Genomic DNA, 21,759 nt, shown 5'->3' with positions numbered 1-21,759 from the left:
AAAAGTTATTTTTAGAATGACGAGTTTTGTGGCTCCCAGTTTTTTTTTTCTTCAGAAATGGGTCCAAGTGGCTCTTTTTGTCTTAAAGGTTGCAGATCCCTGATCTATCCTCTTCCAGAGAAGCCAAGGTCTGTGATGCAGCAAGAAAGATGCCCCAGCATGTGACCCAGGGACAAAGCACGTTCCCTCTCTGCAGTTTGTGACGTGGCGAGAACTCTGCCCATGCAGCTTTGATGAGCTTTATCTTTCCCTGTCTCACACGCTGGGGCAAGGCGCTCTGCCTGCGCTGCTTCCTTCAGGCTGGCCAGGGACCCCAAGGATGTAGGCCGGGGTCAATCGCCATCACCACCATCGTCGTCATCATCGTCATCGTCATCGTCGTCGTCATCATCATCGTCGTCATCATCGTCATCATCGTCATCGTCGTCATCGTCGTCATCGTCTTCATCGTCGTCATCGTCTTCATCGTCATCGTCGTCATCGTCTTCATCGTCATCGTCATCATCGTCACGGTCGTCCAGTTCCTCGAGGGGGGGTGGCCTTGCAAGCTTTGCTGGCGTTTCCCCACTGGGGAGTCTGCCCAGTTCAACACCAGCCCCTGCCCCTTCTCCGTTTCCTGGCTGCCCCCCAGAGGCAGCCGGCCCATCATTGGCAACATGTCCCGCTTCGGACGGTGGCTTCCCAGTGACTTCTCCACTCGCTGACTTTTCATCAGAGACGGGTTTCATCAGGGCAGCGCCTTGCAGCTCCTCAGCCACAGGGCTATTCTGGGCCAGCTCCGCATCCTTTCCCACCTTGGCATTCTTCCCGGAGGCTTCTTTGCACTCAGGTGTGGCTTCCGTCTGGGCGCAGCGAGGGGCAGGAGATGCCCTTCCTGGTGTCTCTGAAGACAGAAAATATGAAGGGCATGCAGTTAGTTAACCTCCTCTCAGCTCCCACAGCGGCTGTTCCCAGTCCCCTGATGAAATATACTCGGAGTCGAGAGTGGATTTCATGCTCTTCATTCAGCTCATAGTGGTGAGGAGGAATGGAAGTTCCCCCAGAATGTCTGCTTTATATACATTATTTACACAATGGGCCCCACATGATTGGCTAATTCTGGGATTCTCCTGTGGGCCAATCAGGTTGCGGATTCACTTCCACCTGGAGCTGGTTTGGGTGGCTCCTGTGGACCAATCAGACTGCTGCATTTTGGATCCTATTCAACTCAGTCCATAACACCTGACATCCCCATAATGTGCGCATGTGTCAGGGAAGTTTGGGCATGGGAAATGCAAGGTGCCCTCGTTCTTGGAAGGGGCTGAGTTGTTGCCCAGGTGCAAATACATCTTTCACAGACAAAGGCCTCTTGACTCAGAAGAGCCAAGTAGAGATGGGTAAAACATGAGCAGCCAAGATGCCCCATTTTGCAGTAGCTGGAGTTTGTGCACCAATTTCAGGGGCAGCCCCACATTGACCAAATTATTATTATTATTATTATTATTATTATTATTATTATTATTTATTACATACCCCACCCATCTGACTGGGTTGCCTCAGCCACTCTTGGCAGCTTCCAGCATACCAGAAACACAGTGAGACATCAAACATTACAAATTTCCCAATACAGGGCTGTCTTCAGAAAGTCATGTAGTTGTTTATTTCATGTAGTTGTTTATCTGATGGGAGGGTGTTCCACAGGGAGGTTGCCACCACCAAGAAGGCCCTCTGGTTCCCTGCAACTTCACTTCCCACAGTGAGGGAACCACCAGAAGGCCCTTGGAGATGGACCTCAGTGTCTGGGTTGGATGATGGGGTTGAAGACACTCCTTCAATAATCCAACCTGGAGATTACCAGCACACAGACCATAGTGGTCAGGTTCTCCTGGTCCAGAAATGGCCAAAGCTGGGGAAAGGCACTCCTGGCCACTGAGGTCACCTGCGCCTCTAGAGATGGATTTGATGAAACATGGAGCCTGTTCTTCTAGGGGAATACAACCCCATCCGAAGGAGGCAGCTGACTAACTGCACCCCCCCCCAGCACCTCCGTCTTGCCAGGATTCAGGGTCACTTTGTGGACCTTCATGCAGCCCACTGCTGAGTTCAGAGACCAGTCCTAAAACAAAGGAACCTAAGAAGAGCCTGCTGGATCAGGCCAGTGGCCCATCTCACCAGCATCCTCTTCTCACAGTGGCCAACCCACAAGCAGGATCCAAGCATCAGAGCAGCTTCTTCCTCCTGCAGTTTCCAGCCACTGGAGAAGCATTGCTATCTCCAACTGCGAAGGCAGAGCAGATCCATCTTCCATAGCCCTCTCCTCCTCCCTGAATTTGTCCAGTCCTCTTCTAAAGCCACCTAGCTTGGTGCCCACCACTGCTTCCTGTGGGAGGGAGTTCCACAGTCTGAGCCGTGTGAAGGAGGACTTCCTTCCATCTGTCCCGAATCTTCCAACCTTCAGCTTCACCTCTGATCTGATCTGCAGGACGTGCAGCAGTTTGGGCGAGGTGAGGGAGGCAACACCCTCCACCCTTCTGCCACAGGTGTGGCTCCCGTTTGTGACAACAATGTGTGTGAGGCGAGGGAGGTGTACAGCTTTGGAGCTGTTGCTCCATGTGGGATGGGGCTGGTGCTCAGTGAGGAAGGGAGGCTGCAGAGGGGTTTGGTGCGGCCAGAGCCCCTTGACCACGCTGCAGAAAACCTTTGCCCCAGAGTGGCTCATGTTGCACCAGAAACCAAGGTCCAGGCAGGTAAGCATGAAGCTTCTTCCTTCTCTGTATCTTGGCCCCAGGCATCGTTGGGCATGAAGCAATCCCAGGAGCTGTGGCAGCAATTGCCGTGTTTTTCACTCCATAAGACGCACCAGACCATAAGACGCACCTAGTTTTTGGAGGAGGAAAACAAGAAAAAAAAATATTCTGAATCCCAGAAGCCAGAACAGCAAGAGGGAGCGCTGCGCAGTCCCTCTTGCTGTTCTGGCTTCTGGGATAGCTGCGCAGCCTGCATTCGCTCCATAAGACGCACACACATTTCCCCTTACTTTTTAGGAGGGAAAAAGTGAGTCTTATAGAGCAAAAAATACGGTAGCTCCCCAGCCATCTCTGTTTAGCTTGGATGGGCTCCAGCCACTCCATTCCTCCTCCTGTCTAGCCACAGAGAGTAACAGAATCTCTCCCACTGGGTAAAACTCTGCCAGGTTCTGCTCACTGATGGGAAGCAACAGGGCGAGAGAGAGCCAGACAGGGGCATCAAGGTCTCTCCCTAGCCAAGTGCAGAATCGTAGAGTTGGATGGGTCCTCAAGGTCCCCTACTTCTACTCCCAGCAATGCAGGAATCCTAGCTAAAAAATAATAGAATCCTAGAGCTGGAAGGGACCCCAAGGATCATCTAGTCCAGCCCCTTGTGGTGCAGAATTTCAGCTAAAGAATCCCTGACAGAAGGCCACCCAACCTCTCTTTGGAAACCTCCAATGGAAGGAGAGTCGACAACCTCCCAAAGAAGTCTCTTCCACTGTCAAATGTTTAGTCGGAATCTCCTTCAGATATTTGAAAACGGGTCTCATATCACCTCTCAGTCTTTTATTCTCCAACTCCCTCCACTGTTCCTCTTATTGCATCTCACACGTTCACCTGCTTGTATTGATTTGTACTAGAGCAGCCTTTCTTGACCTGTGGGTCCCCAGATGTTGCTGGACTACAACTCCCATCACCCCTAGCTAGCAAGGCCAGAGCTCAGGGATGATGGGAGTTGTAGTCCAACAACATCTGGGGACACACAGGTTGAGAACTGCTGTACTAGAGGGTTCCACTCCCCCCCCCCATATCATGCACCTGGGCACAAAATCTCTGGCTTGCATCCCGGGTGGCCATCTAGCCCAAGTCCATTTGCTCTGTAGTTCTTTGCAGCTTGTGGCCCCTGGAGAATGTGCCAGTTCCGCCCCACCTCAGCCCCGGATCCCCTTTGCTCCTCTCTCCTCAGCCTCCATGCAACAACCAGGCTCCCATTTTTCTCCGTGAAGCCAGTTCTGCCCTCAGAGCCACAGGGAGGGGATGCTCAGCGTCCGCCCAATTCAGCTTCTCATTTTTCAGTCTTGACTTTGGCTCCCTCTCACACACACACACATTTCTGCATCGGTCTGCAAATTTTGTTTCAGAAATTCTGCACAAAACTGAATGTCCGTATTTCAAGCACATTTCTCGTAAGATACAGATTTTTCTGCAAGCAATTTCCCCTAACAATTTCCCCTTTGTACATTCATGTTCAGAGGACTGGACTAGACAATCTTCTGAGCGCCTTCCAACTCGACACCCCTATGATTCTATGAATTGTTGGGTTGGGGTACTGCATCACCGAATTCAGAGGTGTGTGACTTTTGGAGGACAGGGGCATTTCAGTTCACAGAATGGTTTCGGGAAATGTGAACTATGCAATCCTGTGGATTCACTTTCCTGCTGCAGAAGCTGAGCAGCTCATTCTGAGCCCTGCAGTTCCCTCCGGCTACTCTTCCTTCCAATCCCAAAATTCCCACCCACCCACTGCCCAATTCCAAATTTGAAACCTGCCTTTGACATGCAAGTCCCAGAACTGCATGTCTACTCTTCCTCATTGCAAAACCATTTCCTGATTTCCTCCACCAGGGAATAAAACCCCACATGTGTTCCTTGCCTGGATGGTCCCAGCCGCTGAGGCCCCTGGCTTTGCATCCCAACAACTGCCTCTCCTTACCTGTGTGCGGTGCAGCCAGCAGGGCAGTCCAGAGGACCAAGGACCCCACAAGGAGCAAGAGGCCACCCGACTTCATGGTGGCGCTGAGAGCCAGCTCCTTTGGACCAGGACTGAACTGTCCTAGTTTATATACCCTCTCTGGGTGGAGCCGGAAATACTTTGCATGGTGACTTATGAGAACATCTCGTTGACAGCCAAATTCCATTTCCTAATATGCCACCGTGCCAACTACAGGGAACCTGCGTTTTACCTGTAACACAATCGCATCTATCAATCTTTTGACCTTGATTGCAAGGTTGCAACATTTCTATTTGCAGAGAGGTTGGAATTCCTTGTGGATAAATTCGTAAGGCAAAGCCAGGTTTCTAAGAGATTACCAACACAAGCTGGATAGCTGAAAAGTACTCAGTATGACATATTTGGCACAGTATGAAGGAATTGGAGCCTTCCTGCCTTCAGTTGGTGGTGAGAAGTCTTTTGACAGGATAGGGTGGCCACTTACAAAGAAAGCTTCAAAAGGCTTGCTGTCTGAGACCAATTATTTTAACCCGGCTACATATAAGATCTTTAGTAAATGGACAGCTATCAAGACAGGTAGTTTTAAACGAGGAGCAAAAAAAGGATGTTCTCTTTCTCCAGGAGAATACTCTTTCAGGTTTATTGGATTTTATTGTGCTAGCCAAAGGCCGTGGCAACATCCAAAGAAGGAAAAGAAAAGAAAAGAACAGAAAAGAAGAGACACACACCCCCGTTGCTACATATGCAGTAAAGCCATGGTCAAATCCACCCAAATTTCTTATTACACAGAATAAAAAGTAATTCTCAAATAAAATGTGCAAATTAGATCTCGGAGTTCCCTTTGCAACTGACGCTAGCCCACCCTGTTCTTTCTTCCTAGCTGCCAAAACACAGAGAGCCGTGTTATAAGTCACAGAGTCACCAGTAACAGCAGCCATGTCACCTTCTCCGCCCTGGTTAGATTTCTTGGGTCTGTATATAGTAGACATTGTAGTAGGTAAGAGTACTCTTAAATGGGTATCTGAAGATGTTTGCTATTGCAGTAAGGTTGGACCTACCGTGATGCTATAGAAGTAAACAATGAACCAAGGATACAAAATATAAGTTCCCCATTTATATTGAAGATGTTCTGTTTTCCTATTATTATTATTATTATTATTATTATTAGGATGCCATCTGACGAGGTTGTCCCAGCCACTATTGGCAGCTTCCAACGAATTAAAACAGGATATTGTTAAGCAGAAAGATTAATCAAAAGATTAAGAGAATCTAGCAGGGTTGGGAGATATAAAATTAACAAAGGAAAACCAGATCTGCTCAGTATTGATATAGACTAGAACAGTAAAGAAGAAAGTAAGATGAGTGAGGAAAGTCAAAAGTACAATAAGTATAGAAGTATCGGATAATTTTGATAATCTCTCTAAGTAATCTTTTATTGCTGCCTACATTTTAAAAAATATTGTGCCTGACCTTAATTTGTTTTATTCTTTCTTTCTTCATAGCCACTTTGAAAAGCCTTGGCTGTAAGATGGCCTGAAAAAGTTCAAATGAAATGAAATAATACAATGTCATCTGATCCAGTCTATTGTTATGGTTATTGGAAGTATAAAGTGTCAGGGCCCTGCTTCGAGCACAGAATCAGAAGAGAAGGATGAAGTGGCTGAGCTCAAAGCTGAGAACCTGGGCGATCCCTCACCCTGAGTCCCATGAACAAGAGCCTTCCGAGCTTGTCTGAGTCTGCCTAAGTCTGCCAATCCACAGCCAGGACCCGCCACAAGCCCCCAGGTGTCAGAAAGGCCCTGTGGGATAAACTCTTCCCTCTTGTCCTTCCCAGCAGCCAGGATGCAGAAGAATAGCCAATAAATTTGTCTTTCCCTCTTTGCAAACCATCCAAACTGACGGCAAATTCCATTACTTAACTACATGATGCGTCCCTTCGAAAACTTCCTCCTAACAGCAAAGGGACACAGCAAAGGGATGGTATCCGCAGTATACAAAATACTACTCCAAAATCCCACAAACCCCCTAGACGTAATCAAAAAACAATGGGAAGACAACATAGGCTATGAGATTAACCCACTCAGTGGACTAGAATGTGATCTAAACCCCTCCTTTAAATCCATATCAACGAAAAGAAAAGAACTCACCTTGAAACTCACTCACACATGGTACCTAACACCAAGGAAATTAGCGCTAATACGCCCAGGAACCTCACCAAAATGCCAGAGAGGGTGAACCTCCACAGGCACAAACTTCCACATGTGGTGGGAATGCCCCAAAATCCAACTATTTTGGACAACAGCCATACGAGAAATATGCAAACTAAGCAAGTATTAGAAATCACCTCAGAACTGGCCCTACTAAACACATTCCAAGACAATAATGCCCACTCACATCACAAAGAACTCCTCACCCACCTACTCTAAGCAGCCAGAAACTTCAGAAGTAGACACTGGAGAGACCTGTTTGGAGTAAGCATGGACCAATGGAGAAAAACTAACCAATAATCTGAAACTGACACGGGGACAAATAAAAGAAGATGCCTTCACCCCGGTATGGCTCCCCTTTATCACATACACAGCCCAACAAGACAACAACAAGAATCCGCCAACAGCATATAATAATAATAATAATAATAATAATAATAATAATAATAATAATTTTTATTTATAAAATTTATTTATTTATTTATTTATTTATTTATTTATTTATTAAATAAATTTATAAAATTTATTTATAAAAGCCTCTCCAGCCGAAGCCGGGCTCAGGGCGGCTAACAACAATAAAACAGTACAAAAGTACAGCACAAACAACACTCTAAAAGCATTCATTATAAAATTAATTAATTAATTAATTAATTAATTATGAATCAATCTGGCTAGCCTGATTTAAAAACACCCACTCACACACGAAAAAAAAGTTCACCACAGCTAATCACAAACAGGCAACCACACCCACGGCCAACCCCAACTTCTCTCACCACCAAAGGAACACAAGCAAGTAGTAAAGAGAACGCACACAAGCGATGCTCACACAAAACCCACACATACATTAAGTAAAATAGAAACATCTCCCCCTCCATCTCTTCCCCCTTTTCTTCCTAATGTAACACTAATGTCTCAACAAATGAAATTGACCTGTAGAAAATGTAACCTGAAAAAAGAGACATTGCACATACTTTTGTAAACCAAGAAATCTTTAATAAAACTTCTATCATGTAAAAAAGGGACGTGGGTGGCGCTGTGGGTTAAACCACAGAGCCTAGGGCTTGCCGACCAGAAGGTCGGTGGTTCGAATCCCCGTGACGGGTTGAGCTCCCGTTGCTCGGTCCCTGCTCCTGCCAACCTAGCAGTTCGATAGCACGTCCAAGTGCAAGTAGATAAATAGGTACTGCTCCTGCAGGAAGGTAAACGGCGTTTCTGTTTCTGGCTCACCAGAAGCGGCTTAGTCCTGCTGGCCACATGACCCGGAAGCTGTACGCCGGTTCCCTCGGCCAGTAAAGCGAGATGAGAGCCGCAACCCCAGAGTCAGCCATGACTGGACCTAATGGTCAGGGGTCCCTTTACCTTTACCTTCTCATGTAAAAAACAACAGGAGTGGACGTTTTAAAGAAGAGGATTAATCTAGGGGTGTATGTAGACCAGCAGGCAGCATGTTGTGCACGTAGAATGAAAGAAGAAAGAATAACAACGTGAGAAGGATTTTTAAAACCTATGTGGATATGGCAAAGAAGAGTTCAAGGGATGAAATGGACTTGGAAGAATAAACTCCCTATTGGGGCATCTTGGAATATTATATGTTAAAAAGAATTGCGGGCAGGATTAAATTTTGAGCAATGGTTGGGGGTGGATTTGTGGCAGGTGAAAGAAGGACTAGGGCAAGAAACAGAAGGTGTCTTCTGGAAGCATAAACTGTGGGATCCATAGAGGAAATGCTGGGACTTCCTCTTCATGTGTAAATCAAGGCAGGTAGAGGAAGACTGTAGTTTTGTTGCTGTTGTTGTTGTTTAGTCGTTTAGTCGTGTCCGACTCTTTGTGACCCCCTGGACCAGAGCATGCCAGGCACTCCTGTCTTTCACTGCCTCCCACAGTTTGGTCAAACTCATGCTGGTAGCTTCGAGAACACTGTCCCACCATCTCGTCCTCTGTCGTCCCCTTCTCCGTGTGCCCTCCATCTTTCCCATCATCAGGGAGTCTTCTCTTCTCAGGAGGTGGCCAAAGTCTTGGAGCCTCAGCTTCAGGATCTGTCCTTCCAGTGAGCACTCAGGGCTGATTTCCTTCAGAATGGAGAGGTTTGATCTTCTTGCAGTCCATGGGACTCTCAAGAGTCTCCTCCAGCACCAGAATTCAAAAGCATCCATTCTTCGGCGATCAGCCTTCTTTATGGTCCAGCTCTCACTTCCATACATCACTACTGGGAAAACCAGAGCTTTAACAGACTGTAGTTAGAAGGGATAATATTCTAGGGAGAAGAAAGCCACGCGGAGACTGGCCTGAAGTTCCACTGGAGCTTTAACCCAGTTCATTTACATGGCTAGTTTGGTCTCCCTGCCAGGGGTGATGCAGCTGCCGAATTCCTCCGCTGAGCAGAATGCTTGACTACAGCACCCCCCAGGTCCCTTCCTAATCTAAAATACTATGATTCTAAGTTTACAGCATCTATATTTTATATATTTTTGCATGATGTGAGGAGATTTGTTTCAAGGCAGTCCTGAGAGACAAGGATTTGTTGGGTGCCCACAGGAAGAGCCCAGATCAGGCAGTTCCCAGGGGCTTCACAACTAGAATCCACAGAATCATAGGCTTGGAAGAGTTGGAAGAGCCCCAAGAACCACCTGGTAGTCCAACCCACTGTGATGCAGGAACCACTGGATCCAGTTCCTCCTGGGAACCAGCAGCTGATCCAGCGATATTCCAGAGGAAGCGAGCTCTGCATTGCTTTGGGACCTCTAGAGATCGTGTTCCTCATGTGTCTGGAGGAGCCCCAAAAGAGAATTCCTACATGTTTTCCCCTTCACAGACTCCATATCTAGCAGCACCAGGTGGGATTCTTGCATGAAGTCTTCCATGGTGTATTCTCACCCCAGGAAACTCCCCATTTCCAGGCCTGTCCAGCTCCTTCCACCAAGACAGCATTGACAGCTATAACAGGTAGCACTGGAAATGTCATCTCTGGAAATACCCTGCGCATTGTTTTCATCCGGTACATTCCTGGATTTAGCCACATCCTGTGCCGGTGAGTTCCATCTGCTGGTAACGTGCTATGGATTTTTCCGCTCTTGTGTTGCACACTGAGTCATCCACACCAGCTCTCGGGCGAGAGAAGAGCACAGAAAGCAGTGGATCATAGAAGCACAAAGTTGGTCTAGTTTCTCCCTAGCCAAGTGCAGAATCGCAGAACTGGAAGGGTCTTCGAGGTCCCCTACTTCGACCCCCAGCAATACAAGAAACACAGCTAAAGAATGATAGAATCCTAGAGTTGGGAGGGAACCCTAAGGGTCATCTAGTCCAACCCCCTGCAATGCAGGAATCACAGCTGAAGAAGCCCTGCCAGGTGGCCATCCAACCTCAGCTTTAAAAACTCCAAGGAAGGAGAGTTCACCACTGTGATAGGAATTTTGAGGTCTTAGATATATGTTAAATGTTCATAAGTGTACCAGCCAAGAACGTACATAGATCAGCACAGGAAGACCGATCTGAAACCATTTTGGTTCTCAAACTGAGCAAATGATTTCTCTGCAAGGTCAAAGTGGGAAACCTCCCCATTGTCTTTTCCTTCACAAATCCTGTATTAAGGGCACATTTAAGATATGAATAGGGTGTGAGCTGTGACCTGGCTCAGGAACTAAGTATTTATCATTACAAAAGACTGGCCAGGCTCCCCAGGGTATCCAATCGTGAGCATTAAAAGGTAACCTGTCAGACGAGATAAACAATGCACTCAGATTTCTGCTGTAGACCGCCCTTTCTGTGATGTGGGTATGATGTATCTGGGGGTGGTCTTATGTTACACCCCTTCTGTGATGTATGTATGATGCATGGAAGGGGAATTTAAAATGTCTATATAAGGGCAGGCACACCTTGGTTTGGGGTCCTCTTCCTCTCCTGCGTGTGAAGGGGGCACCCTGTTGCAACAGATCAATAAAGATCAGGCTTACTAGCTGCTTTGCTTCTCAATATTCTCTGGTTGGCCTCTGTTATTTTCTCCTACCAATAGGGAACCTATGTAAGGACTCTATATTGGCTCTTGGATACCCCAGAAGGGGGAAAGGGCAGGTTTTTGTTTACAACAACACCTTCCGGGGGAATCTGTTCCACTGTCAAATTGCTACTACAATTGGAAAGTTTTCCTGGAATCTCCTTTTTGGTAATTTGAATTTGTTGGTTCAGGACCTGCCGTCTGGTGTGTGTGTGTAAAGGCAGTCTACATAAACCCAATCAACAAACAAATACATTATTGGATGTCGCCAATTTGTCAGGTTGTTTCCCAATCTCATTTAGGGTGATTTGGAATGTTCACACCCATTTCTCTAGGGATAATTGGTTCCTTGTGGGATCAAGTGCTTGATCTGGCCAGACAGCCCATTTTGGCACAAGGCAAGGCCACTGACTCAAAGGCCTCTTTCAGCACCCTGTGATAGGGAAGCGCAACAGAGCAGGTTCCCCATCGGTTCCCTTCCTACCTGGCTGTTATCTCACCATGCTCAGGCTCCCTCTCCTGCCTTTCAGGCCACCTAGAGAGCAGTTAACTGGCTGTGAAATATCTGGGCTAGGAGCAGTGCCAAAGTCCCATTACAATAATTGCTGTAGCTTTTCAAGTGCTGCACCTTCTTCACATCCAGCGCAACAATGGCGGCAACATCAAGCCCAGTTCCCTACGCAGATAGTCAGGCAGAGAAAAAAACAAAGCGGCAAGCAGGAGGAACAGTGTGGTGTTGTTTTGTTTTTGTTTTTAACATCCAGCATAGGAAATGCCATCACGCCTTGCTCAGGGCTGCCGGGGCTTCTAGGTGACAGATGAGGTCAGCAAACCCAACAATGGGACTGTGCAAGAAAAGCTCTTGCGTTGCTCTTATCCCAGCTCTCCAAGATTTCACAGGTGAAAATATCGAGACCTGAATATTTCTGCCAGCGATTTATGATCGTATGCAAAGTGTTTTCATTCATGTGTGCTTGATGCAAGAGACATCTTTCCCCACGCCCAGACTTGAATGGCATGTCACCTGCCTACGGGAGGCAAAACACCCTCACAAACGCTATGCCCTCCAAGTGGACCAGTTTCCCAGGGACAGTCCCAGAGTTACAGAATCCGTGTTTCTGATTTGATCCCAGATTGTCCCCATTTTCCTTTTTCCTCCCTTCCACATCTCAGAGAGCAATTAAAAGTGAGATGAAGGTGATGGACTATATGGAATTGGCAGAAATGACTGGCAGAATCCGAGACCAGGGAGAAGAGTCGGTGGAAGAAGATTGGAAGAAATTTAAAGACTACTTACAGAAATATTGTAAAATTAATGAGTGATAGAATGATGTTGGATAGTAACTAAGTGGTTTCTAGCTGTAATGCTTTAAGAGAATATGAAAAAAAGGGTTATAAATGGGCTAAAATCTAATGGTAAGGATTTGCTGAACCAATAAATTGAAGTGGAATACAAAAAAGGGAGGTACGAGGAGGTCCGGGAAACAAGCTAAAGGAAAATAAGTAACTGGAAATATGTGTGTTTTTAATTGTTTTTATTTTGTATTTTTCTCTTTTCTTTTTCATTTTTACTGTAATATTTCAAAAAACCTAATAAATATCTTATAAAAAAAATAAAAGTGATGGAGAGATCAGCCCTGCCCCCCCCCCCGGTCCTTTTTGGAAACAGGAGCCTTTGCTTTGTCTGTGTGTGTCCCTATTTTCCAGTGTAGCAGGAACCCCCCACCCCAATCATTCAGTTTGTACAAACTTCACACACTCACACTCACACACTACATATGCCACACTTCTGTTATAAATTCATAGAAAAATCAACCATACATCGGATTTGCACTGTTCCATTTTTATTTTACTCCATATGACAAGGACTATCAAAGGGGGGTGGCTTGGTTCTGGTCAGCCATAATCCCTTCACCATCCCAGCACATCCACAGGAGCCCTGCCCAGTTGCTATGCCAACCCTGATGGTCCTAGACAGAAGACCATCAAGATCACAAAGAACTTGCATATGGGAGTGGATTCAGCATGGACTGAAACAAAGGACAATGATCAGATCTTCCCTCTGGGGGCAGGAAACTGCCAACTCCCCTTTGTCTCCTGGAAGTGACTCATGGGCAGGGGGAAAGGAGGAACCAGCCAGGTGACAGGACACTCAGGTTACCACCACAACTCCTCCCTCAACCCCTCCTTTCTGTAATGTATGCATGATGTTTCTGGGGGTGGGCTTGACCTAGAGGATGGGAATTTCAAAAGTTTTTATAAGGTCTTGCACACCATTTTCTGTGTCTTTTCCTCTCTCCTGGAAGTGAGGGGAACACCCTGTTGCAACAGTTCAATAAAGGCCAAGCCTACAGGCTGCTGATTTGCTCCAATTTACTCTGGTTGGTGTCTTTACTTTTTGTCCAAGGGAGCCCTCGGATTTTTCCGGTAACAGTCCAAGCCTCTGGGGGCCGTAACCTTAACCTTAACCCCAAGGTACGCATTTATTGGATGGCCCAACAGGGCATGCGTTGGGCGAGCGTGATGCCCATGTTGCGTAGTGCCGCCGCGGCGCATGGCCCTCCGAGGGTCTTGATTTTACATTTGGGTGAGAATGATCTAGCGGAAGAGAAAGGCATTGCCCTGACCCTTGCTGCAAAGGCAGTTATGGAAAGCCTGCATGCCTTGTACCCGACAGTGACCATCGGCTGGTCCAATCTCCTGCCCCGTCTGCATTGGAGAGGGGTTTCCAATCCCTCTCGCATCAATTATGCTGTGGGGGAAATCAACAGGGCCATGTGCAATACCATGCGGCTAATTGGTGGGTTTTCTATTGCACATCCCACCATCAGGGCAGATAAGGCCGGCCTATTCCGGGCGGATGGAGCGCACCTGACCCCACTTGGTAATGACCTATGGCTGCACAACTTGCGACAAGTCCTTAGGGACTGGGTAGACAACAGGGTTTGATGGCAGAGAATGGGTGATTGGTCCTTGGTCGTGGGACTTGGGGGCGAGGCCCCTTAGGGTCTCCGGTGGCGGTTTTAGGCCTTGGCAAGGTACCCTTTAGTCTGACATCAAGTCGGGGGGATGCATTCATGCTCCCTCCCATGCGGCGGCATTTGCAGGGCCCGTTAAAGGGCAAAAACCAGGAGTCCCTGGCCCTAGAGCGGCAGCATGTAGGTCAAACTCCCGGGACGAGGTCGGTGGAAGGGCATGCTGTGTAAGTTTGCGCTTTGCAGTCCCCTCTCACTGGATCTCATCTGCCTGCACATCCTCAGCCAGGTGGGCTGAGAGGGTTACCTGCCAAGGTCTGTGCCAAGTTTCCCACTTCTGAAGCTCCATAAAGTTGTGGCCAATTTGAACCCATACTCTGGTCTCTTGTCTCCTTCTTTGGGGAAAAGGGTAGGCAGCAGAGACAGGGTTTAGTGCGTGTGCCCGCAATCACCCCTAAACATTGTTGTGGGTTTGGGGAGGGGTCAGTCTGCCCCAGGTCCCTTCCGATGCTTGGGATCCTGTATCTGTGGGGGTTGAATGGACAAGATTGCCCAACCAGTCCCTTTGTCTAGGTAATGGCTGGGGCCGACTAGCTTAGTACCTCAATTAGCACAGCCAAAGAAGTTGCTGTGTGCCAGAGGGCAAATGGGTGGGCCTTGCCTCCACCCCCTCACCTCCCTGTTAGGTAGGAGAACAATGGCCAGGGTGGTGTGAGAGAGCTGGGCTGGAAGGAAAGCTGGGAGATGGGGACCCAGAGACCTGCTTGCTCTGTGCAGGATCCAAAGCGGTGACCAGCAGAGAAGCAAGATCTCCTAGGGAGTCGATGCTGTGAGCCCCTCCATCCTATGCTCAGGTTGTAGATCTGTGCAAGTAAAACCATATACAGGTGAAACTCGAAAAATTAGAATATCGTGGAAATGTTCCTTTCTTTCACTAATTCAACTTCAAAGGTGAAACTAATATATGAGATAGACTCGTGACATGCAAAGCGAGATATGTCAAGCCTTGATTTGTTATCATTGCGATGATCATGGCGTACATCTGATGAAAACCCCAAATTAACAATCTCAGAAAATGAGAATATTCAAGGAAATCAGCAAAACAAGGATTGCAAATCGAGCAAGATTGGACCTCTGAGAAGTAGAAGCACATCTCGCTTTGCATGTCATGAGTCGATCTCATATATTAGTTTCACCTTTTAAGTTGAATTACTGAAATAAAGGAACTTTTCCACGATATTCTAATTTTTTCAAGTTTCACCTGTATCCTAAAGACCCCACAGTCTCCTTTCTTGAACCTTACCCCAAATAATGAGTTGTGCCGGACGACTTTGTTGAACAGGCACTATATAAATGACGCAAACAAAGAAATCACCAACACCCAAACCTTTCAGCACATGCAAAACCTAGACACAGAGCACATCAAAGCCCAGGCTTCGTCCTTGCATGAAACAAGGGTTCCTGCATTGCAGGGGTTGGACTAGATGACCCTTGGGTCCCTTCCGCCCCTACAGTTCTAGGATTCTAAGGGTGCAAAGACATGTCTGGAGAACTGGAGGGTGAGGAGGTGCTGGAGGCGGTTTCTGACGTGAGCCTGCTGCTTCCTGCCCTGGTTTATCCCTCACAAGGCTTGCAACGTTTGGGCGCCACATGTCAAATCAAATCCATGTCACATTCTTCCCCCAAGGACAAAAGGCACCGGCTGCCGAAATGCAGAACAATGTCACGTAAGCAAATTGTACAATATGCAGGGCAGAAAGAGCTTCCGGCCCAGTTATGTCTGTTTCTGCCATTTCATAACAGAAACGCTTCGTTGAAACTTGTGGGGGTTTTTAAAGCAAATTTGATGTGAGTATTCACAGATGTCTTATTAATGTCCATTCTTTATGCTGAAAGACAATGGGTTGTTGTTAACTGTTATAAGAAAAAACTGCTCCTTTTCCCTTGCGGGGTACCCAAGAGCCCATATAGAGTCCTTTTGTAGGTTCTCTATCGGTAGGAGAAAATAACAGAGGCCAACCAGAGAATATTGAGAAGCAAAGCAGCTAGTAAGCCAGATCTTTATTGAACTGTTGCAACAGGGTCCTCACTCACCACCCGAAGGAGGGAGGAGGAAACCCAGAACAATGGCGCACAAGGCCTTATATAGATATTTTAAATTCCCTGTCCTGGAGCTCAAGACCACCCCTCCATACATCATACCTACATCACAGAAAGGGCGGTCTACAGCAGAAATATGAGTGCTTTGTTTACCTCCTGTCTGCCAGGTTACATGTTTAACGGTCACTTGATTGGATTGCCTGGGAAGCTTGGCCAGTCTTTTGTAATGATAAATACTTAGTTCCTGAGCCAGGTCACAGCCTCACACCCTATTCAGATCTTAGGATTTGTGAAGGAAAAAACAATGGGGAGGCTTTTCCATTTTCCTTGGACCTTGCAGAGAAAACATTTGCTCAGTTTGGGAATCAAAATGGTTTCAGGTCGGTCTTCCTGTGCTGATCTATGTACGTGCTTGGCTGGTACACTTATGAACATTTAACATATACCTAAGACCTCAAAATTCCTATCACATAACTGCTTGTTACTAAGAGCACACTTACTTAATTTAATGGTCATGGCTAACTTTGGCCCATTAATTTCAGTGGGCCTACTCTGAGTAACGATCATATACCCTATGCAGGAAGGGTGGTTCTGTAATAGATGGGCCAAATCATGGGGGGGGGGCAGGGCAGCTGCCCTCCTACCCAGAAGGCTGATGGGGTCTCCTCCCCCCTCCTTTTTGAAGATGGAGACAACATTTGTCCACCTCCAGCCCATAGGGACATCTGAAAGGGTCCAGTTCTGGACACTGCAGTTTAAGAAGGATGTGGACAGGCTAGAAGGTGGGCAGAGGAGGGTGACTGAGATGGTCAAGGGTTTGGAAACCAGGCCTTGGGAGGAGCGGTTGAGGGAGTTGGGCATGTTTAGCCTGGAAAAGAGGAGACTGATGGGTGACGACAGCCAAATTCAAATATATGAAGGGCCATCCCATAGAAGATGGATGTTATGTACTGAGTTGAATAGGATCCAAAATGCAGCGGTCTGATTGGTCCTAGAACAATAGGATTCAGAATGCAGCAGTCTGATTGGTCCACAGGAGCCACCCAATCCAGCTCCAGGTGGAAGTGAATCCGCAACCTGATTGGCCTACAGGAGAATCCCTGAATTAGCCAATCCCATGGGGCCCATTGTGTAAATAATGTATATAAAGCAGACATTCTGGGGGAACTTCCATTCCTCCTCACCATTATGAGCTGAATAAAGAGCATGAAATCCACACTCGACTCCGAGTATATGTCAATGGAGCAAGCTTGTTTTCTCCTACTCTTCGAGTCACAAGAAAGGAGATTCTGACTAAACCTTAGGGGAAACTGGGACTTCCGGGTTGGCGCCATCGCCGAATGGCGGACTCCCTCCGAGCTCCGGAGGGAGCCTGCTCGGCAGGGGTTGGGTCCTACCGCGCCGGCGACGCGGGGACCCTCAAAAACCACAGGCACGGAGCCCGTGGACATGGTTGACTCGGCGGGCACCGTTAGCGCCCTCCCGACTCGTGAAGGAGCCTTTTTAAAGGCTACGGAACGGGTGCCGGGGAGCGGCGTGGTGCTGTGAGTCCTCTGTTTTCCCTGCCGAGTGAAGCCGCATGCCATTCGACGGAGAGCGCTGACTTCTTCTATTGAAAATTCGGACTATAAACAACAACCCGTGAGTAATTTGGAAATCGGACTTAAAAGGAGGAAAAAAGAAATTTTTTTCGGATTCGGCACGAGCGGGGGAGATCCAAAAAGGAAGTCAGTCCCCCCCCATTGTAAACATTTTAAAACAAGGATTTGGCAACCAAGGTCGAGAAAGGAGCTTGCTCCTGTTTATTGATAAAAATTATTAATTCCACGATGGGAAATTATAAGAACTGTGCTGGAGGAGAAAAGTGGAGGGTGAGAATGAAAGTGCAAATCCCCCCCCCCGGGAACCGGGGTGACCCGTGAGAGAGCCTGGTGAAGAGAGACGGAGACTTTGACAGCTGTCAAAGTAGCTGTCAAAGTTGGAGAATATAAAGAGGACTTTGCTATGAGGACTTTGCTGGTTAGTTTTGTTACAATTTGGATATAAACTGTCGAAAATAAGGAATAACAATCTGACTTTTGGATTAGAGGAAACAAAGTTACTATAATCCCCCTAGAGGGGTTTCGGGACATTACAAGAACGGTCGTAAGTGGAAAAATACTCTTGGAACCGTACAGGACTTGTTATCTTCTGGGAAAGCTGCAAAAACGAAACAGTATTTTGTCTACAGAGGTGTCTATATTAAAGGAGACAATAGAATTATCTATTGAAGAAAGGAAGGGACTGGACGTAAGTTTTTGTTCCTGAACTAACAACAACTTCTGTAGAGGTACCAAATTTCTGAATTAGAATGTTTTAGCAGCAGAACAGGAAAAGAAACCTGAGAAAGTGAGAAAAAAGAACAAAGGACTGATGACAACTTGGAAAGAACAAGGGAGGAGCCATAAAGACCAAGGAAACTAAAGGCCCGTCAGGGGCCTCTTTAAGACTGGACGTCTGAAGTTAAACATTATTAAAAAAAAGAGAAAAAAACCCGGCAAGGTGGAACTGGGGAAAAAACCGGCCATGGATCTGAGATCTCCAGGCTGACAATAGACAGACTGATGGATATGGGGAAACGAAACCGGGGAAGGGGGGGGGGAGATTTGGAATCCAAAGGGTGTGCAACTATTTTTTGAATCTTTTTATATCTTTTACTTTGTTTGGACGTGTTCATTAAAAAAGGGAATTCATGGAAGGAAATTGGGGTGGACCTTGGGGAAAAATTTTTTTCTGTTAATGATGAGGGATGGCGGAATGACCATATAATTAAATTGAATAGTGGGTTAAACAAATTAAGTTTTAAATTGGGAGTAAGAGCTTGTAGAACCAAATTAATGAAAGGGGAATACAATTGGGAGGGGGATGGGGGAGTCCTAGAAAGATGTTAATGAAAGTAAGGTTTTAAGTGTATTTTTTTTTCTTTTTTGTATTTTTATTTTTTGTGTTTTGGAAACTTTAATAAATATGATTTAAAAAAAATAAATAAACCTTAGGGGAAACTGTCTGTCCTGGCCATGCTTTAGCTCAGATTCCTGCATTGCAGGATACCACTGAGTTGGACTGGATGACCTCTGGGGGTCCCTTCTGCCTCCACAACTAGGACTCCATGGAAAGCAGAATGATGCTGTGCTCCTGACAGTTCTTGCTGGCATCCGTCCATCTCAGGAGCCAACGGAGGAGGGCACCTTCCGGGGTAAGGTCAAACCCTTGGGCGGTTGTGGCGCCTGCTGTGGCCGTGGAAACTGATACGGGAGAGACATGTTTTGCTGCAGCCAGGGCAGAGGATGGCGTCCTGTTGGGCTGCTGCAGATGTCACCATGGCATTCCTTCTCTCCGTGCTCCTCCTCTGCTCACTGCTGCAGAAGCACGACCAGACAGTCCACATCTAATATTCTCTGAGAAGTGACGGCCATCTTGCTGTGCCCTCTGCCAGGGATGCTTCAGCTGAGATTCCTGCAATAATAATAATAATAATTACAGTGGTACCTCGGGTTAAGTACTTAATTCGTTCCGGAGATCCGTTCTTAACCTGAAACTGTTCTTCACCTGAAGCACCGCTTTAGCTAATGGGGCCTCCCACTGCTGCCGCACCACCGGAGCACGATTTCTGTTCTGATCCTGAAGCAAAGTTCTTTACCCGAGGTAACATTTCTCGGTTAGCGGAGTCTGTAACCTGAAGCGTCTTGTTGCAGGAACACCCCCCCCCCAATCATTCAGTTTGTACAAACATGACACACACACACACTCATACACGACATACGCGACACTTCTGTTATAAATTAATAGAAAATCAGCCGTACATCGGATCTGTACCGTTCCACTTTTATTTTACACCATGAAGGAAGGACTATCAAAGGGGGAAGACTTGACACAAGGCAGCCAACAGGTCTGCAGGGAGCCCTACCCAGTTGGCATGCCAACCTTGATGGTCCTAAACAGAAGATCATTCCACTCACAAAGAACCTGCATATGGAAGTGGATTCAGTACGGACTGAAACACAGGACATTGGACAGCCCTTCCCTCTAGGGGCAGGAAACTGTGAACTCCTCTTTGTCCTCAGGAATGTAATCATGGGGAGGGGGAAAGGAGGAACCGGACAGGTGACAAGACACTCAGGTTACCACCACAACTCCTCCCTCAACCCCTCCTCTTTGTGATGTGTCAATGATGTGGTCATGATGTAGTCTTAGAGGTGTAGCATGGGGGATTAGTAGCTGATAAAAGTTGGGGTCTTCTTTTGTTCGGGGCTTCCATCTTGTTCCACCTGGTGGCAGGTGGGAGTCCTGTGGCAACAGTCTTCAAGAAAGACCAAGCCTACTGGCTGCTGTTTTGCTCTGGTATTCCGGGCTGGGGTCCTTGTTTTTTTTGTCCAAGGGAACCCTCAGATTTCTCCATTAACAGTCTGTAACCTGAAGTGTCTGTAACCCGAGGTTGTGGTTGTTCAGTCGTTTAGTCATGTCCGACTCTTCGTGACCCCATGGACCAGAGCACACCAGGCACTCCTGTTTTCCACTGCCTCCCTCATGTTGGTTTCTTCGAGAACACTGTCCAACCATCTGGGGGGCAGCCAGGAAACGGAGAAGGGGCAGGGGCTGGTGTTGAACTGGGCAGACTCCCCAGTGGGGAAACGCCAGCAAAGCTTGCAAGGCCACCCCCACTTGAGGAACTGGACGACCGTGACGACGACGATGATGATGACGAAGACGACGAAGACGATGATGACGACGATGGTGGTAATGGCGATTGACCCCGGCCTACGTCCTTGGGGTCCCTGGCAGCGCAGGCAGAGCACCTTGCCCCAGCGTGTGAGACAGGGAAAGATAAAGCTCATCAAAGCTGCATGGGCAGAGTTCTCGCCACGTCACAAACTGCAGAGAGGGAACTTGCTTTGTCCCTGGGTCACATGCTGGGGCATCTTTCTTGCTGCATCACAGACCTTGGCTTCTCTGGAAGAGGATAGATAGATAGATAGATAGATAGACAGACAGACAGACAGATAGCTAAGAGTAGCAGACGCAAGGCCTAGCTAGCCCAGCCTCCTGTTCCCATAGATTGGACCCCCCCCCCCCCGGATGCCCTCAAGGGAAACCCCACAGCCAGGCAGGCAGGGAGGGGTCCCCTTCTAGCGCTGCTCCCTCTGCAACTGGTTGTTGTTTAGTTGTTTAGTCATGTCTGCCTCTTCGTGACCCCATGGACCAGAGCACGCCAGGCCCTCCTGTCTTCCACTGCCTCCCGCAGTTTGGTCAGACTCATGTTCGTAGCTTCGAGAACACTGTCCCGCCATCTCGTCCTCCTTCGTCCCCTTCTCCTTGCGCCCTCCATCTTTCCCAACCTCAGGGTCTTTTCCAGGGAGTCTTCTCTTCTCATGAGGTGGCCCAAGTCTTGGAGCCTCAGCTTCAGGATCTGTCCTTCCAGTGAGCACTCAGGGCTGATTTCCTTCAGAATGGAGAGGTTTGATCTTCTTGCAGTCCATGGGACTCTCCAGAGTCTCCTCCAGCACCAGAATTCAAAAGCATCCATTCTTCAGCGATCAGCCTTCTTTATGGTCCAGCTCTCACTTCCATACATCACTACTGGGAAAACCAGAGCTTTAACTATACGGGCCTTTGTCAAAAATTCAAAAGCATCCATTCTTCAGCGATCAGCCTTCTTTATGGTCCAACTCTCACTTCCACACATCACTGCTTGGAAAACCAGTAACCCGAGGTAGCACTGTATTATTAT

At 47.5% G+C, this 21,759-nt stretch overlaps 1 protein-coding gene and 1 long non-coding RNA gene across 3 annotated transcripts; both read right to left on the bottom strand.

Moving 5' to 3' along the window:
• Positions 1 to 266: 266 nt before the first annotated feature.
• On the bottom strand, positions 267 to 5,339 carry LOC308480168 (uncharacterized protein). Of its 2 annotated transcripts, none has more exons than XM_081011586.1 (2): positions 4,702 to 5,339; positions 267 to 883 (listed from the first exon to the last, which is right to left on the bottom strand). In XM_081011586.1, the coding sequence occupies exons 1-2, from the start codon at positions 4,904 to 4,906 to the stop codon at positions 333 to 335; spliced, it is 756 nt and encodes a 251-aa protein (XP_080867712.1). In that variant the 5' UTR covers positions 4,907 to 5,339; the 3' UTR covers positions 267 to 332. The 2 variants fall into 2 exon arrangements, with proteins under 2 accessions (XP_080867712.1, XP_080867711.1); XM_081011585.1 differs by lacking the exon at positions 4,702 to 5,339 and adding an exon at positions 2,351 to 2,667.
• A 10,495-nt stretch (positions 5,340 to 15,834) lies between these two features.
• Positions 15,835 to 21,634, bottom strand: LOC308480319. The gene is made up of 3 exons (XR_013988034.1): positions 20,828 to 21,634; positions 19,023 to 20,796; positions 15,835 to 17,291 (listed from the first exon to the last, which is right to left on the bottom strand). It is a non-coding gene; the product is annotated as an uncharacterized lncRNA (long non-coding RNA).
• Positions 21,635 to 21,759: the final 125 nt, after the last annotated feature.

The sequence above is a fragment of the Podarcis pityusensis genome (genome assembly GCF_964106645.2).
Source record: "Podarcis pityusensis genome assembly, chromosome: 6".
Lineage (NCBI taxonomy): Eukaryota > Metazoa > Chordata > Lepidosauria > Squamata > Lacertidae > Podarcis > Podarcis pityusensis.
This window is presented reverse-complemented; position numbering and strand designations above follow the sequence as displayed.